The 20,514-nt window shown below is 30.5% G+C and overlaps 1 protein-coding gene across 4 annotated transcripts in view; it reads right to left on the reverse strand.

The window, feature by feature from the left end:
• Positions 1–20,514, reverse strand: part of LOC148277349 (carboxyl-terminal PDZ ligand of neuronal nitric oxide synthase protein) — a 623,052-nt gene that overhangs the window by 57,300 nt on the left and 545,238 nt on the right. For all 4 annotated transcript variants that reach the window (XM_088233001.1, XM_088233000.1, XM_088232999.1 and 1 more), the window contains one exon: positions 18,726–18,900. In XM_088233001.1, coding sequence (XP_088089127.1) covers positions 18,726–18,900 — 175 coding nt within the window. The remainder of the gene's footprint in view (positions 1–18,725; positions 18,901–20,514) is intronic.

Genomic DNA, 20,514 nt, shown 5'->3' on the forward strand with positions numbered 1-20,514 from the left:
CAAATTACAAAAACTACAGGACACCACTTCACACGTCACAAAAGTGTTATAAATCACGATATTGTTGAAATTACCATACTCGCATAAAAAATCCGAAAAATTGCTGTATTTTGTGCAGACATTTGAAACTGTTTTTAGGTTAGAAAAAAAAAACGTGGAAAACAACATAAATGGACTTTTGTAAAATTTCACACTGAATTAACGTGTTGAAATTCAAACTTTTATTTTGAAAGAACTCTTATTTAGACAATATTTGAGTTTGTCCAAATGCTTGTTGACAAAAGACCCTTCACCTTTCACCTTTCACCTCCTCGGTAGCCTGTAAATGTCTAGACTTCCGTATTCCCTTCCTTAAGGTATTCTCCATCCCTGTTGAAATTTGTTAATCTTATTTAGACGTTGATTTTCCTTTGGTATACATTTAATAATACACTTGACTAAAAATTCAAACGTTGTTAAAAATGGCTAAAAACACATTTCTTTCTCCATTTTTTTTTGCAAAATAAGCACAGAACAATATTGTTGATTATACGAACAAATTAATTTGGTATTTGACCTTCGCGCATGTTTACTTATTATTATTAATTCAAGGTACCCCAAGATGGCATTCATGTGCATATTTGTTCTTTCCAATAAAAAGCTCTGCCTAACAATTACTAACACTTGAGCGTTGTTAACTGGAGCAAAACGTGTGTGACTTACATACACACACATTATTTGTGTGGAAAAAAAAGTGCTGTATTAAGTATAGTGGGTATTTGCAGTTTGTATTTCGGACGCCATACGAAGTACGCCCGTCGTTACGTAGTGACCGAAATATGCTCAATTAAATTAAAAAATTAAAACACTTTACTTACAAAATAATTTTTGATATTATTTCTAAAAAAATTACAATCAATTGGGGTAGGCACTGCTTATTTGCCTATATAGAATGCACACCACTGCTGTATACACGCTTCCAGTCGAGCACTAATAACATGTTTCAGTTCTGTTGAGTTTTCTTTTACAATGAACTCCCCAACAATGATTTCACCCTCCGAGGGTCAGTCAATATTTAGCGTACCCTAGTGAGTAGATTCGATACTTTTGGAGAAGGGTGACATTACACGTCACTGCCAGACAGAATCGATTTTAACACATTAATTTATTTATATTTTGTAAATTCATACTTGTACTCTGGTGGGTTTATTGCCAAATGTTGATTTCTTCCTATCCTATTTAAATAATTAAAGTTTTTGCAACGAAAAATAGAAGTAGCAGTATGTGCGTTATAAATTATTTGGTATCGATAGTAGTCCTTGAAGGAATAAAGAAAGAACAAGTTGAGACATTAAAGAAAATAAATGATTCGTTTCTTCAGACGTAGTTTAAACAAAATTACTAGTGGATGAATGATGATTCCACAGACAAACAGTTATTCTACATTCATAAACATAAATATTGTAGCAATACGGAGCTGTCTATAATATATGGAGTTTCTTTTGAGATATTTTTTGGTGGAACTGCATTTTAAATTATAGTAAAAATGTCTTCAAGTTTTTGCACTTTTTATTTGAAATATAATATTGTGATGAAAATCCTTCGTGAGGGTTCTTTATGCAGTTTGTGTTTTTACAAATATTAAGTATCATTAAACAATGCACAGGATTAGAACAATAATGAATTCATTTTCACTGATTCAGAATTTGTCAAGTTAACTGGTTTTATTCAATTGTTTACTTGTAAAAGCTTCTTAACTGAGACGTCAGGCGTTAAGAAGAGCGAGCAACTTCAAGTTTATGGTTTTATAACCTTTCAAATTCCCCCTATCGACGGCTTATGCTCTTTAGAAGATGTTCAATACAACGGTTTAGAACTTGTTTAGTCTCTCTTGTTGGGTTTGAGGAGATTTTCACAAAAATGGCAGTATGTAAACTATCCGCTTTAATAATAATGTCATTTTAAATACAATAGAAAATGGTTTCCAAATTAATGCCAAATATACTGACTACAGTAATAAAGCCATTAACAAAGCTGATCATTCAGTATTAAATACGCAAATTTTTGGCAATAGGTATACATGGTGATCTTCTGCGCTGGCTGATATCGTATATTAGTAATCAATGTCAATCGGTAGTAATTGGAGGATATACATCTGACTGGGCACAAATCTGTTCTCTCTCATCTCATATCTTCTGGTATCCCACAGGGAAGTCTACTTGGTCCCCTTTTATTTATAATATACATAAATTATATTGATGTTTGTTTACATTATTCGAAATTTCTTTTATATGCCCATGATACGAAAAAGTTGACTATCATAAAGACTGCCTTTAAGATGATCTTAAACGTCTAACTGACACGTCTCGGGTTCGATTCCCGACATGGTTGACATGAAATATTTATTTAAAAAGGCGTTTTTAGACTAAAATATTTCATAGTCCCCTGGATTGGCACCTAAAGCGTAAGACTGATTATCTTACCTTCATGTAACAAAACATATCAAGATACGCAACGATCAGTGTACCAATGAAGTGCCGCATGCACCATTAAGTGCGGAAGTGACAATGATGATGTTACATTTATAATGAAAACAAAAATTCTTAACTTTGATTAGAAATAACATGTTTATTTTATTATAAAAAAATGATTTGAATTGAACATTGTAAATTTGTTGAAAAAAATCATTAAAACGATATTAATATTAGAATAAACAATAATAATTTAAACGAAGGTAATTTTTTATATAACCCTAACAGGTTTTTAAAAATTATAAATTAATAAAAATATGATTATGCACTAACGAGGAAGCATAAAAACAAAGATCTTGGGATTGTTTAAGACTCCGTATTACATACAATAACAATAAAAGGCATCTGATAAATATGACAGTTTGACGATTTTGTGTTGTGTCGTTTGCATTTTTTTTTAGTTTTGCATGTAACTTCATTATCATTGACTGTGAAAGCCAACGATATTTACTTCGAAACTTGGATAATATTTTTAAAAAGCAATTAGTTTTTCACGAGCTATATTTTAATTAATATTTATTTCGTTTTGTCATTCTAATAATTTCAGAGTAAAAAAGCTCTTCTTAAAGTGCAATGTATCCATCTTCTAATGCAATAATTGTTCATATTTTTCACGCATAGAAGCAGAATACTTTTTTGTATAATATATTTGTATATGGCGAAAACAAACAACGTATCTCATCAGTCATTGACGGTATTCCACTTTTGAAACGAGTGGAATGAAAATATCTCATATAAATAACGCAAAATTGTGTTTTGGTACCTGGCTTCTCTTTGTGACTGGCGTCGGTTCTGCGTCATTCGCGGGGCAGTTAATCACAGGCCTTAGTGTTCACAAGCCATATCGCTTTATAGCCAATGATCTATAAAGGCCGTCACATCAATGTTGTGGCAAGAGAAACGGAGGAGAGGGAACTTTTTTAACACTTCCAAGTGGCGTCCGAGCAGTACTTTATTTACAGCCGAAATAAAATTTTACTTTACTCGCTTAGAATATGATTTCTTAAATCGAAAGCAAAAAAATAAGCTGAAAACGGTACGAAAAACTGACCAGAATAGAAATATTAGGTTCAATGTAATACTTTAAGATATGTACAAAGTTCAATGAAATATTTAAAGATAGTAAATAATATATAAGTATATATATTTTTATTTAATTTTCATTTGTACTTTATTTGCAACTTCTAAGTGCCTTACATTATTTAATTGTTAAATTGCTTTTTTTCATATCGATAATATACTTAATCAATAGCTTACACCACTGTGGAAAATTTATATTGACTGTTTTTACAATTTTCGTTTATATAAGATATATTTTTATTTTCTGTATACAATGTATGTAATAACTGTTGTTTTTTTCCCAAATAAAAATAAATAAATAAGTATTTTTAATTTGTTTTTCGAAAATTGTGTGAAATACATACTGTACATATGGGATTCGTCAAGGAATCTCAAGTATAAAATAAATATACATTCTGAATAAACGTAACAACAACTAATGAAAATAAGAAAATAGAAAAGTTGGGCATTGCAAAATCGGATAATAAAATATGACTTATTTGAAAATGTTTGCGTTTTAATTGGCTTATATTAAATTTGATTTTAACATATGGTAAAATATTTTCTCTCATTTTTTTCCCTCTGGTTTTAAATTTAATGCCATATGCATGATTGTACGCCGAAGGGAAACATTAAGAAAAATAACCGTTCTAAAATGCTCCATTCCAAAGAAAAAAAGATAAATTTACGGTAATACAATATTTTAATAATATAAAGATAACGGCTTTACTTTTACATATTACCTACAAATTTTATAATTTAAAAAAAAAATGTATTTAAAAAAATTAGCTTTACCCATGTTTAGTTAAAGATATATTTTGTATTAATGTGTATGTATTATTTTTTTTATATGCGGATTTTCACTGTTATACTTGATCGTCAATTGACTGTTGTCTGAAACGTAAGACTAATCATATTGCCTTTATGTAATGTATATATTAAATAATCGCTTATAAGCTGTGATTTGAGTATCGATGCAGTGCTTTATGCACCAGGTTTGAATAAGAAAATGACGTGACAAGAGGTTATTTTACCTGTCGATTCACACAGTTCAAACTACGCAAGGTTCTCACCTTTTCCACGAGTAGTACGTAAGCAATAAAAAAGAAAATGTACATTTATCTAACTATTTCTATCCTTATATAAATTTAAATTTATATTTTTTAAGCGTTTTTTTTCTAAACTCTAATTGTATGTGGTTCTAATTACCTAATAAGAAAAACTTTAAAATGATATATTTCATCTATCGGTCCAATGCCTTTATTGATAAAATTTTGATTGTTACGTGTTTTGTTGTTTTACGCATACTGTATCAGGTAAGGATATTTGTGATCTATTTAGTTATATTTATATTTGCTACTAATTTAAGTTCGTCATTTTAAATATGTATTGAACAAGTCTAATCTATTGAATTTATTACATCATACGTAAAACATTTCCACTCAACGCCGGTTTTTACGTAAAGAGCTGAAATGCACTCAACCCTCAGAGTTATTAACAACCCTCAGAGTTATCAATAATTCACTAGTGAACCCCTTTAGCTCTATTGAAAAAAAAGCTATCCAAGATTTTGGTTTAACAACAAACGTGTAACGGACGGTTTCGTTTTGCGCTTGCAGTTCTTGTCCCGAGTACCTACGGCCCGTTTTATTGATGTGGTATGTAGCTAACTTTGTGTTCAATTTTTCTCCACATTGGCGACTCTTTTAGCCAGTGGCGTATTATTATTCTTAGACTCGACCGTAAAAACGTATTTTTTATATTAAAATAAATGCATGTGTTTGTGAATTCTATTTCTTTAAACACGTACTTTGTTTTATAGCGTTGTTTTTTTCGTTGAAGACATTAGTCGTAGAAAAACTAAATAAATTAAGTCCAAAAAAGAGGTTTCGTCATCAACCATCGGAAAATTTCTCCTAGCCACCTGTGAAGCGTTCATAGCGCTTGAACTCAGTCCGAGGGAAACGGGGCGCATCATTAATGAGGACAAATCGAAATTCATGATTGCCTCTTATACCCTTTACATAAACCCCACACCTTTAAAAAGGAAAACTACAATTTTGATGAGATTAACTCGTTTACATACCCAGGTTCCACAGTCACCAGTGACAATAATACATAGGAAGAAATCGGGAGGAGAATAATGGCTTTCAATTGTTGCTACTACGCGCTTCAGAAACAATTGCTGTGCAAACGAAAAAACTCTAATGAAACCAGTTCTGACATACAGAGTCCAATATAGTAATGCGCATTTTCTGGAAAAAAAATATTTATTGATTGGACCTGTACACATACTTATAATTATTCAAAATATTCTCCTTTTGCATCAGTACACTTGCAAAGACGTGTCTGCCACGCCTGGAAGGCACCCTTAAAGTCTTTTAAGGGAATGTCCCTCAGGAACAATGTAACATGCTTTTGCATGTTTCTCAAACATAAAAAAGGCACACAGAGCCAAGTTACAACGGTAAGGGGGCTAGAGAACCACCAGGGTGTTGTTTCGGGCTAGGGAATTGGTAACGATAAAGGACGTGTGGCTGGGGGTATGGTGGAGCTTGACTGTGTCTTTGATGTCAACCCTCACGCGCGAGTCTCGGCGTTTCAATATCTTGAGCACCTCTAGGTAAAAGGCAGAGTGAACAGTTTCTCCTGATGGTACAAACTCAAAATGGACAATTTCTTGAGCATCTAAGAGTCTTCTTTGATGCCCGAGGAGAATTGTTTTGATGCGAGTTTTGCTCATTCTCACTTTCTTGGGACGGGGGGATAATTTTGTGTGCTACTCGCTGTTCTGCCTTTTCGATTCTAGGATGTACTCAAATATCCAAGATTTGTCTCCGGTTACAACAGAGTAAAGCTCATTTTAAATCAAATCCAATAGTTCGTGACAGCGCGAAACTCAAAGTTCTTTCTGATCTTCCGTCAACACTTTCGGCACAAGCTTCACGCAGGCCTTGCGCATGTGCAGATACTCGGTCATAACCCTCGGTCACTATCCTCGGACACTGTACTGCAACTGTGGATATATGCAGGGTATCAGCAATTTGCTGGATGTTCAATCGGCGGTCGGAATACAAAACTTTGCGCACACGATCCACGTTTTCGTCGGTTCTGGCCGTTGTTGGGCATTATTGTTCAGTATATTAAAAAAAAAAAAAACAATATTTTATTTGAAATATTCTAGTTCAAAAGTAATGCCAGACTGTTTAAATTACAGGGAAAACTGCTACAAATTATTGTTTAAACGAGTATATATGTATTCATTGTAGGAGTATATTTTATTGTGTTCGCCAAGTATCTAATACTGTTGCTAAACGGAAAAGTTATTAAAAGGGTGTAATTTGCAAGATTAACTAGTAGGGTAGGAAGAGAATATGTGCAGGTACCTTAAAATAATTAATTGAAGGTAGTGGCAATCACCACAAGGGGAGCGTCACAAAAGAAGCCGACCCTAAATAATCCCAGGCTTTGGTCCAGACTCCTATCATCATTCCCTTTATGTGGATCATAATACAGGCATCTGTATATGATCAGAACACGATAAATTATCGCATAATGAAATGTCTTACAGTCCCATATACATGTTTTAAAACTCGTATATAGTCCTATTACTGTTTTCACATTTAATAATATTAAAACTATCCATTAGGTTAACCCCTTCAGCCAGGGTGATCATTAGAAAATATACGAAATTTTCATTAAGGTGTAATATATGTTATATTCGCGTACCTAACGAAATTAAAAAGCGGACAGTTTATTTTTATGCTTTTTCAATCAAATTAGTTGTAGTAGTATTTATTTAATTGCAAAACAGATATTTAAAATAAGCCTTAAACATAATCTAGATAAATAACAGGAATTCGCTCTAAAACAAACGAACCAGCCAAAATCAGGCTGCCAAACAAAAAAATGAAATTTTTTGTATTACGCTAACTATTAACATTAGCAAAAAGAAATGTACTTAAGCCATTAATTAAAAATAAAAATCCCTGTTTTTTTTTCATTAAAGTTAGCACGTAAGTAAATAAATCTTAAATTTTGTGCATATTCAAATATAAATACATAAAATAAAAGGGCTGAAAAGGTTAAAACTAATTGTGAAACTTTATTTTGGCGCCCAAGAAAACATACCAAGTTTCAAACTGTTGTTCTAAAACATACTAAAATACGAGTAGCAGCTGCGTCTTTTCGCTCAAACATAATAAAATAAACATTATTAGTAATTAAAATGATTGCACGTGGTATAATTTAATTAATTTTGACGATCACGCAGTGGTCGTCCTAGTCTATTTGAAGCCCCGTGCTACCTTTGTCTGTGTGGTTACGTTTGAGGATAATTCTCTGATTACTGTATTGCATCAATTCGCATAATCCAAATCAATTACTAGATATGGGATATTCCAATGACGAATGTATCAAAATATAATGATGTTTTATACAATATTTTTAAAAGTTACAAGTAAACGTTTAATGGGGAGAAGAAAACTAACTATTTAAATGACAGCGTAAAAAATTGACGCTTCAATTCCAGCTCAACAATTTGAGACTTATTTTTCGAAAAACATGCAACACAAATTTTACCAAAGTTAATTCAATTCGTAAATCATCCATCGTTAAACTAAGTTATTTTTTTTCCAATGGACTCTCTAACACAACTGTTTCACGTGTTTGTCATTTTTCCATATTTCATTAGCTTTTCAAAGACTTTTTCTTGCAGAATCAAGGCTTTACAAAGCATGTTAAAGCATGCAAGCAGCTTTGTATAAAAAATAATAAACAATAACTATTAACTGGAAATTCAAACAGCAAAATAAATATTTATTGATATTTCATCCAGCCGATGTATTTCCAAGGACACGCGTTCAATAAATTTGCATTCCATGTAGTAAGAGGATGAAGTACAAACTCAAGTAAACGCATGTAGTTAAATAGGAAACGGATGTTGTTAATAAGTTATAATAATATAACGGTCTTGTGTTTAAAAAGCAGATTTTTTCATGTAAGGTTTATTTACCCAAAAATTAATTTTCTAAGTTGATATTATAATATTAATTTTGCTAGCACGTATAGTACACATCTTTACTTTAAACATTATACACTGAAAATCTAATGTGTGAAGGAATTAACAAAACATGATGTTTTATTTTTCCCCCCAAATTCAACAAGAAACTTGTATTTTCAAAAAAAATATTTTCTGTAATAGTTTTGAAGAAGAAACCTGAACAAAATTGTAGATGCCATTTACTCGTTAAAATAAAAATTAATAGTTATGTTGTAAATGCTGAGTATTTCCTTATAATATTTACGGTCATAAAATTGACCTTATAGTTGAAAACACAGATATATTTGAAAACGTATAAAAATACCCTAATTTATTGAATCAAACAAAACCTATAAGGAAAATGATCTTTGTTGTTGTCGAACATTGACATTTTAATTCGTAGACGCGCCCTGTAGAGTAAAATATTTTGAAAAGTAGTGACAGGAAAACGTACCCATAGTCGCTAAGTTTGTTTATTTATACCAGAGGTTCATTCAACGATCATGCATATACTATCGAAAATTGGAGGATATTCATTTTTGGAGTGTAAAAAAGTTGGTGTTTTAACGTTAACAATCAACATTCGTTTTAGTTGGATCCCAATCAGATTCCTTTCATTAATTCCTTATAATTTCTACCTGTTTTTTTTTCATTTCACTGGATTTTGAGGAATGCAAAAATAATTATTGACACACATTTATGATATTTTAAAAACTTATTCCTATCAGTGAAGCCTTGTTAGTAAGAAAAGCTTCGCAATTACGCCACTAGGCGTTGCTTGACGTTCGCAAAAAATAATATTTGTATTAGAATATGAATTGTTTTAAGCTATGTTACGAACAAATATTTATAAATGAAAAGGTCCACAATCCTTTTTACAATGATTAACAGAAAGGTTTTTACATGCTTTCGCTTATTTCTAATTCTAAACGTCGCGCCTGGCGAATAATACTTTTTGGTCGAAGAGCAACAAAATACGCGTTGGGCATGACTGAGCGTTTAAGCGTTTAAGCATGTCTTCATTTTTGAGGGCTCAGGCCATGTCTATGTGTATGATGTTAATGTTTTGATTTAAAAATATTTTTTTTTGTTTTACGGCATTTTGTAAATTGTATTATACCTACGTAGATGAAAACAAATGTCAAGTATTTATAATAATGCATAGATTTATAAGAAAACAATCTGGAATTATTGAAAATATAGATGATGTAAGAAATAAATGTAAATTTTAATATAATGCTATGGTTACTACCGTCACGGTCAATGAGACATTTTCACGGGATTTTCTCAATTATGATTTTTAGTTTCATCCACTTTCATAAATCTTTTACTATGATGCAAATTATTATTTTTATTTTTTTATTTAAATTTTATTGATAAACCCTTACGGGCTACATACATTTAACAAAATGTTTTCACTTTTAAAATTCACATTCTACAATATCAATACATAGAAAACGGAACCAAAACTCCACTGTGTAAGTACTTACGTTAAACATCAGACTTGTAGTAATGCGTTGCTGAGATATTTTCTAAATAAACGTGACTCGTAATTCTATGTAAGCGTCTAATTCCTGAAAATACGTTAGGCACTTAATGTGACTTTCTAGCGTATTTATGAGACTTTATTTAAGTCTAAAATTAATCAACGTTAATCCATGTTTATTTTCAAAGATTTCACTGAATAAATAGAAGTCAGAATACAAAAGTAGGTGTGGCAAAGAACAACGATCAGTCCTCCGTGAATATTTTATGAGAACGATGATTTTTAAAAACATCAAATTTGTGAAAAATACTCGTATAACAAATATGACGATCATTTTAAAGAAGATAATACAGATGACTCGTCATTTATGGGGACTATGATCTTTTATTATCTGGTTCAAGTGATCACTGTTCAAACCGTTACCTTCACCATTCTGCGTTTGTTCGAACATTCATATTTATTCATTTCCTTCACCTGTTCATTTTGATTTTGTAGAATCTCACCCCCATCAAAAATGGTTGCTGATATTTTATTTAAGAAATATCAAGAGTTGGAAGAACCATGGAAATATGGATGTGGACGATCGGATGGAATATCAATATAAGACAAATGCTGAAATCCCACTAGGAAACAAATATGCGACGAGTATAAAGATGAAGTTCAGTGAATAAAAAAAATATATGTATGTTAATAGACTGTTAAACTAAGAATAAAAAACATGATTTTATTTTTATGTATCGTATTATCTTCGCAATGAATTTTTAAAATTGGGTAGATTTGTAAATCCCACCGAAACATCAAAATTACACCGCCAATGACGTCACGACATCAAATCAGTGAGTTTTTTTAACATCTAAAAGAAGAGCCCGGTACAGTTCTAAAAACAAATTATTTGTTTCCGCATTAATGTCGAAAAACATTACTATCTCGGAAACCGGAAATCTATGACAAAAACATAACAAGGCTACGATTGATTGCTTATTGTAAACACGCAATCAAACTATGCCGTTTCAAAGTAGCTAATTATTTTTTTTTTTTTTAATTTTTGACATTTTCGAAAAAGCTCGCATTACAATAAAATATTATACCTCATGTAAGAAAAATAAATTTACATCCGATTTCTCGTAGCATTAAACTTTCTTATTGATGAGTTAAAAAAGCGATCGTAAGGATGGATTGGTCACGTGAAACGAATGTATTACGAAAGAATGTGAAAAGAAAGACCCGACAGACGTTGTCCTGCCCGAATGTTGGCTTGCCTGCTATTAGCTTCGAAAAAGGCTCATTGAAAAGTAGGTACCTAGATAATTGCTTATGATTGAATTCCAAAACTAAAAATGATTAATTTTTAAATACTGAATTTAAGTAGGTACCTAGGTACTTGATTATGGTTGAATTCCAAAACATAAAATAAATAATTTTCAAATAAAGAATTCTTTTTGCAAATGTCGAACTCGGCTCTTCTCACCAACAGGGGTGCACTTTTTTCATGATTGCGAAATAATAAGGAATGAAAGGACATAATCTGATTGGGATCAATAATAAACGAGTATTGTTTGTGAACATTCAACAAAGCAAATTTTTTTAAAACAAAAAAAAAATCCTTCCATTTCTTTTTGTAAATGCATTCTCCTCGAATGCAACCCTGATAGGTCGATGAAAAAATATTTATGCTCCTAACTTTTTTTTTAGAGATTAGATTGAAAATTATAATGGTGTCCTGACGAAGAGACGGATACGTCTCAAAACCGGCAGACATAGAAAAGTTGGTAAGTCGTTGTATACAAATGTTAAATAACATTTAGGTAAGATATTATTTGCAATATGCCTTAAAATTAAACAAATTTTCTATAAATACAATCAAAACCTTTGCACTAATAATGCTCCTACTTACTCTGCCTTGTTTAATTGAGTTTACGGTATTATTCCAAATTTTATCACCTGAGAAGTCGATTGCAAAACCAATAATACTATTAGGAAACATCCAGTTAGATAAAATATAACGTGAACAGATATTTTTCTCTATAAGTATGATTCTCATCATACCTACAACATTATGCATATTACAAAGCGACGTATATTGAGGTTATTGAAAAAATTTAACCTTCAATATTGTTTCTATTTATGTTATACTTTTTTAAATCACGATTTAAGTTATAAGTTTTTTATCAAATTCAAAAGAAAAAAATAAATTATCTTGTATGGTAAACTCTTTCACATGTTACGTTCTGGTTTTGTTGTAAAAATCAAATAGTTATTGCAACTATGAACAATATCTGTTGTTGATTCTAAGATAAGCGCTTATTAAAGTTCCTATTATTTTCTCTCTTATTCCAAGATACATACATATGATATTTATAATAACAAAATCTACTAGAAGAGATGAAATGAGTACTGAAATGGCATATTAAACATCATCTTACTTTCCCCATCCAGTATAGGGCACTTCAGTGTGACATTCAAAATATAATTCAATGGAGCAAACAAAACAAATTATTCTTCAATGTTTCCAAATATTTTGTAATGGCATACACAAGAGCATCCAAAACAATATACTATCGTTATCACATAGACGGAGTGAGGCTTGAAACCGCGTCACCTCGGATGTCAACATATTTCACGACAGTGGGCCAGGGAAGCCCTTAGGAAAGCACTTTCTAACTTTTAATTTTTCTTTTAACATTTTGTTATATTATTTTAATTACATAACCATCTACTGTAATTTGTGATCTATTATTGTATTTAGAATGAATTGGATCTTTTTTCTGTAATGTTTTAAATATCTGAATAAATAAATGAAATTAGATTAGTAAACGAAATGCGTCTGTGTCCTGGTGATCTATGATCTCCGAAATATAAGCGTAAACTTAGAAATAAGAAAAAAGAGAAAGAATACTCGCAAAGGTATTTTTTTGACCTAATAAAGCTCTGTCAAAATCAAGTGAGGGTTATTATTAGAGTCCTTACTTGCAAAGGACACTGCAGATTAAACAAACACCTCGAGGAAAAACTTCTCAATGTAGGTTCTGCAGTGCAGATGAGAAAACACCTAAACACATTATGTGCGAATGTGATGATTTAAATAATAAAATAACCCTGATCCTCGGGGGACCATTAGTTAAGCCTAAGGATATTAAGGAAGCTCGCCCCTACCTTATAGCCCGATACTTTATGGATTTGGATTTGGAAGGGGAGATTTAGCGAAATGAGAACTTATTTATTGTGAATGCACACCATTGGTAAAGTTCCAAATTAAATTTGGTTATGTACCCAAAATAAAACATGTTTATTGGATTTGAACTCTTCTTTAATTTTAAAAAATTACAAAAGCGTATATTGTGATGCGTTTCGTCTTGTTTAGACATTTTTAAACCCGTCAAAATATACGCTCTTGTATGATTTTAAAAATAAAGTATGTAGAATTAAAATCCAATAAACTTGTTTTATTTTGGATACATAACCAAATAAGAAATAAGAACTCTCGCCTATCCCACAATAGCCGGGCTCTTTATAGATTCGGGCTTGGGGGACGGGAAATATTCACAGGAATCCGTCAAAATACATATTTACAAGTCGCAGTGACGTCAGAAGCTTGTATAGCACAGACCCTTACCTCTAAGAATAAGAATAAAGCTTGGAAATGACATATTGATTTAACCTTTACCTTAGAAAATTATTCGGATGCAAGAAATTATAAATATTACTATCGGCTACTCCAAGATGTAGATACTATTTCTACTTTTTAAAAAGTTTATCGTTTTAAAATTCATTAGAATGTATATTGTTATTTCAGGAAGATAATACTAAAGGCTGTAAAACCCCATGTATTAAATATTCTGAATTATCCCGAAGACTTTTATTTGCAAAAGAGTTGTGTAATTGCAATTATTACACATATCTATGATATTTATTGATTAATACAATTCTTATTGTATTTTGATCATTTTAATTATATCATGATTATTTACGTGAACTAACATAAAAAAAAATTTTTTGTTTACAACGATGTCACAAAAATGATTGACTACTCGCCGTTTTTTTCTACAAAAGTACTTGTCTTTTTTTAATTGTCTGATATTAAGAAAAAGACTTCCTTATGTAATACAAGAGTAATATATTGAAAAAAAATCTATTAATAATAAATAATAACATGCAAATACGGTTGTTTTGTCTAAGCTGCTTTTTTTCTTAATCAGTAAATTATCGTATTTTTAGGGATTTTAGTCCAATACCAGTTAAAACCTTTTTTGAAGTTTAGATATTAATGACTGAATTTAATATAACTACCAATTTATGGTTAATATTTAAAGACTTCGAACTAAACGAGCCTTAAGAAGAGCCTCTTTTGTGAAATGCAATAAAGTTTTTAGAAACAGTCCAGAATAGGAATATATAAGTTGCATATCGAGGCTTTACTGACAAAATGCATCAAATCATTAAAACAAGTTCTGAGATTTAAAGCTTTTTATTCTTTTCTCCCGCAATTTTCTTTTATTTTGTTGTTTTTTAAAGCTTTGATAGAGTTATTTTTTTCTAGGTAAAGCATAAAATTTGAAATTAAAACCTTGCCCCTACTATATTCAAATATTCAAAAACACTTTAAATATATAAAGAATGTTGACCTACTACATTTTGTCATTCCACGAAGAATATTATACACAATACTTATAAAACAACACGGTAAATATTATCACTTAAGACAATAATGTAGGTATACAAAAGGGGTTTCAATAAGTATAAATGTAAATATTGTGTTATAAATACTAAATAAGACTAAGATTGTTATCAAATATTAATATTTTCAATGAATTAAATGTTTATTGTTTTTTGAAAAAAGCTCGGAATATCTGAAATAAGCTGTTGATAGTAAAGCAAACCACTATGATGCGTATTTGTTGTTTATTATTAGCAAATATTACTTAAGATCAACCGGAGCAGAAGGTTAACGATATTTTAGACATCTAGACAGCGCAATTTTAAATTCGACCAGCGAATGGCAAGTCGCCATTAGAGAAAGTCTATTTATGATATCGTTGAAAAGTTAATACTCCCAATTATTGGCAGACAAATATATTTAAATACATTCATTTTTAACAGCTACTTCGGATTTAAAAGCATTCTCTTATTAATCATATAATTTATACGTTACTAAATGTACTCTTTTTTATATCAGAAGAGTTGATGTTCATTTTCGTCAAGAAATCATAACCACAGAGTAAAAAGTACTTTTACAATTTTAGTCTTCGGATACGCAATATTGTGACATGCGTGAGTCTAGGCGGTGTTATATAAATAAATAAGATTTTAATGGAATGTTTTTCAGTGACAATAGGATGAATATTTTATTTCGAGATCCACAGAATAAAGGAAGGTTCTGAAGCCTTATGCTGGACTCATTAGTCAACGTTAATTGACGAGTGACAGCATTCTTGAACTACCCGAGCAACTAAAGTCAATTAAAAACTAGTTGACAATGTCGAGCGCTCCGGGACACTCGACATTGATAATCGAATGCGACATTGTGCTTTCAACTGTCAAAGTTTCTTTGTGTAAAAGAAATGTCGAGTGTTTAAATTTTTTATAAGTTAAAACAAACGACCGTGATATTATAAAATTGGTGTTTCGAGAAATGTGCAACAAATCTCCCGAAATGTGTACTTATCTTCTCTTGCTTTGATTTACCGACACGATTTTAAGATAATTATTTTAGCAATCATTTCTATAAAAATACGTTTAAACTTATTTATTTAAATGTACAATACATCATGCAGATAACAAATAAAATAATACGCCTTCAAAATATATTAAATGGGTGTTGGCTATTTCGTATAACATTTGAATGTGTGTTATATCAAAGCCAGATAATAATTTGAAATGTTGCAGTGTCTCAGTAATATTTTTTTTAGATACAAAAGTCTACCTATACAAAATATCAACAGTAGCGAAATCGAATAGAAACAACAGATCGCAGAATAGAATCATAATAAAAAATAATCATGAATCGTATTATCATCGCTTTGATTTTTTTAAAGTTTTGTAATTTTGAAAAGCCTCAATGAACTTTGAAATTACACACGAGTTCAAGTCGGTGAGTGTTTCTGGTATTCAAAAGTCGAACTAATTAAAATAATAAAAAATAATTATGTACATCTGTTAAACGCTAAAACATACTAAACGTCGAAAAACATAGCTACCCTGGAGACCGAATATCTCTTGCCGGTTGCCACAACACAACAACGCTATAATTGATTGGTTATTGTAAACACGTGGTCACATAAACCTATGATGTTTCAAAGTAGTTATTTTTTTTTAAAACCGTTTTTAATATATTTTTCAATAGATTTTCAAGAAACTTCGCCGTACATTTAAATGTTCTTATTTTTCAGGCGTGAAAGATATATTTTTTAATACCTAATTTCCTTACCACTAAATTTTCTCATGGCCGAAGGATTTTTAAGAGAAGGAATTTGACAAATGGATCTAAATGACCACTAGACCAAATCGAGTGGGTGACAAAATGTCACGTCTTTCCAGCATAAGACCCCTGGTGTCCTGCGGTGTGTGATCAATAAGGCACAGCGATGGTACTAGCGTTGTGTAGTTTGCATGTTTAAGAAAAAGGCATATATTTCGATTTTCATGTACCTTTTCAGCAACGCATAGATGCACTTAAACACCCTCTAACACACAAACGCATTACAATATACATTTTTATATACCTACAGGTATTCACTTTTTTCACTTTGTACATTGGTATTTGTAATTATTATCAACTGTGACGGCTTTTATCTAGGGTTTTAACTGCACAATTCAGGTTTTTTCGTGTTTACTACTGTATTAAAAGTAGTGATTTGCCCTCAAAATAAAAATATAAATAAAACATTTGTACTCTCAAATTAAGATTTTTTATTTTATTAATTCAGACATATATTAACGCATTGTATGTCTATTAGGATATAGTAAGGTAAAAATAATTATGCTACTTGCGATATAGGATGAAAATTCTTTAAATCCCATACATTTTTAAAGACACTGTCAAATTAAGGGATAAAAACTAATTACAAAATAATGTCGCAAAAACACACAATTCGCACACTTATTTAATGATAGAAATATGCAAGATTCATCATTAAAAAATCTCACGTATATAAAATTCGCATGTCGCAATTAACGCTTAGTTTAAAAATTTAGAATATTACAACCGCATTATTAATATTGCGTGGTTACCTCATCCATAGCAAAAAATTGTTTTTAATTAACCTTTTGAAAATATACGTTACAGTTTTAAAATTAATCAAAACTGTTATTTTTCAATGGCCAAAATGTTTATTTCCGTATTCATACGCGTATAAGTCACATAACGACGCTTTCCGCTAAATTTAGACTAATTTAAACGACATGCTATAAAATCGAACATTCAGAATTCAACAGCAATGTATTAATACATTCAGAATCAGTAAATGAGCAGCAATAAAACGCATATGTATATAAATACACATTGAACTTAGCCTAATACAGGTTTTGGAAATTAAAACTCTGGAAAACGACAAAAAACAGAACAAGAAAAAGATTAAAATTTAAATAAATTATAGTTCAAATAACAGCTTGAAATTTCATTCGTCGTTTTGAAATAATCTGCACCTAAAAATAATCTAAGATTAGTCTGTTTAATTCTGTAATAAAAAATGTATTTGAATGTCTTTCTATTCAAAGAATCAAACTTGTGTGTTGCAGTTGAAATAAAATAAACTCTCCAATTGATCAAATCAGCGATGCAAACAAAGAAAAAGTTCGACAAAAAACACATTTTAAATTAGCCACCACGGCTACGCCTTCCACGGCATCAATCTAAATAGAACCGTGTTTTATTTATCTAAAAATATTTGTTAAAATAGGAAAGAAAACTTCAACGGAAAATATCTATGCAAAAGCTTGCTTTAAAAAACTCGATGGAGTAGAGCCGTGGATAACATGCACTCTCGTGTAAAGAAATATAAAATATTTTTGATCCATCGTTCGCATTGCTAATTTGATCATTAAAGAAACTCAATTTATTTGTACTTGAATCGCATTCAGAAATAAGTCTGTTATATCTTTGAAGAGCCTAATCAATAAAATCTTAAGTTCAATTTTGTAGTATTATGAAATTGAAATATTTATTCCCATTTTGATATTTGAGATTGAAATGATAATATTTATCTAGAAATACAAATTGTAAACCATAGACGAAAAAAAATCACTGAAAAGGGAGGAAGGTCTAGATATTTTCATAGCTTACTGTTTTTTTTGTCTTTAAATTAAATGTTTGTGTACAAAGATTTGGACTTCATCAGAATATTGTTAAAATCAAATAAAAATATTAATAATTCAAACTTTTACATGTGTAACTGAAAACTTATATCCAACCATGATTAGCTGTAGATTGTGTACATCTCAGCTCAGCAGAACAACATGTCCATGGAGTTGGATAAAACATAATTAAAAAATTAAGATTGCATTAAAAATCTTAAATTTAATATTTAAAGACGATGTACGCGATTTGATTTAAACGGGAGTGTTGCTAACTCGAAGATGGTGAATTCGTATTTTTTCAATCGAGTATTTAATTGAGATCAAAAGTGGCACTAACCTCTTCTGGGCCTATCACTGATCTCGCTGACCTTGTCAGATATGGACGCTGCAGCCTGCTCGCTAGTGTCGCAGCCAGCGGAGCTAGAAGCAGCCTCGGCCGGGGGGTCTGGAGATAACTTATGACAAACTTCGAAAGCCTGCCCAACTGTGCGGACGATTCGCATTGCCTGACTCTGGAACAAAACACCAACAATAAATAGGTAAGACAAAAAATAAAAATAAAGTTATATTTCAGACAAAGTACACAAGATTTTTTTTTTTTTTTTGAAAAATGGTGCAATTTTTGTAAATTATTCTAAATAAAAAATGATCAATTAAATTAAACATGTTCGTTTTGAGATTTTTTACTAGGAATTTATAAGAATTGCCATTGCCTGGTGTAAAAGGTCACTTGAGACGTGAAACCCGAGGGCTATAAATTATCTGTCTGTTCATCCAAAATATGGAATGAAACATGATTATGATAAAGATACACCAAAAAAAGGATACACAAGAAACTTAGTATTTTACAACCTTCAACTCAGTGTCTCAAAATAGTAAAGAGGAAGTCTATAAATATATATTATGAATCTGGAATAGACTAATTCCATTGTCATGATTGGGATTCAATTTACATAAGAAAAACTGTAAGAAACTTTGATATTGGAGTAAAGGTGTCTAAATAATATTTTTTCTTCTAAATTCGAAAGATATCTGATAGATGATAATTTTGTAATTTTAATAATTCTAACATATTTAATCTTCAGCATATTATAATATGTACATTGCTCGTGAGTAATAAAAAAAATACCCATAATTACGAGCGTTTGCCATTCGATAACCATTTGTTTTTTATAAATAAAAAATATGCATATTTTAAGCCTGTGAAAATGATGATTATAATAAAACCAACAAAAATAAATAAATTATACCATAGGTTCGATAAAACATTGTTTTATTCATATATTAGCAAAATAAGAGTAAAAATCGGGCAAAGCGAAATGTCTATAAAAATTAGAAATAAATAAGAAAAAGAAGTAAGAGCGATCTGTGAAAAAACAGTTTCAGGTTGGTATAATCTAATCGTTTATATTACAAAAGAAACACCTGTAAGATAATTTCTTGTGAGCAGTACATTTTACATTTCTTGTGAGCAGTACATATTTTGGCATTGGTCTACGGAAACTGAGGCAATGGAGCAAGTAAACCAGATATGGAAAATGACTACCACTCGTACCAAATTTGGCACAAGATTTTATACGGAAACTGTCATTGTTTAAATCTTAAAAACACTTAATACTTATTTATTTTTAATCATATTTTAAAATTATGAATACTAAATAAATAAAAAATATGATTGTTTCGTTGATACACATTTAAAAATAAGAAAACTGCAAAAGACAAATGGAAAACAGAGGGGGGTTGTGTAAATCTACAAATGGATAAGACTCTTAAGAATTAGACGTAGCTACATGTTTTTACTGAAAATAGTAAAAAGATAATCCGCGTAAAATGTTTTCTCCGCATTTATTACCTTAGAAAGTAATCTATTGCTAAATATTAATATTACCTATATTCTTTAAAAAGAAGTTTCGAAAAATGAACAAATCTATTTTAATTTTTAAAAAAGTATAATGATGGTACTTCTTCATTTAAATAAATAGTAATTTTTTTACAAATGGTTATTTTTAAAGCCGTTATTTGTAGCTTTTTCCAAATAACCATACATTTTTTGGTCTTGGAAATATTCATTTCTAGCCCTTCATTGAAATTAGATGTGTAAAGTTTGTTCAATAATAGCTACAGGC

This window comes from Micrasema longulum, unplaced genomic scaffold, assembly GCF_059751315.1.
Source record: "Micrasema longulum isolate JH-2025_06_02 unplaced genomic scaffold, ASM5975131v1 h1tg001048l, whole genome shotgun sequence".
NCBI lineage: Eukaryota > Metazoa > Arthropoda > Insecta > Trichoptera > Brachycentridae > Micrasema > Micrasema longulum.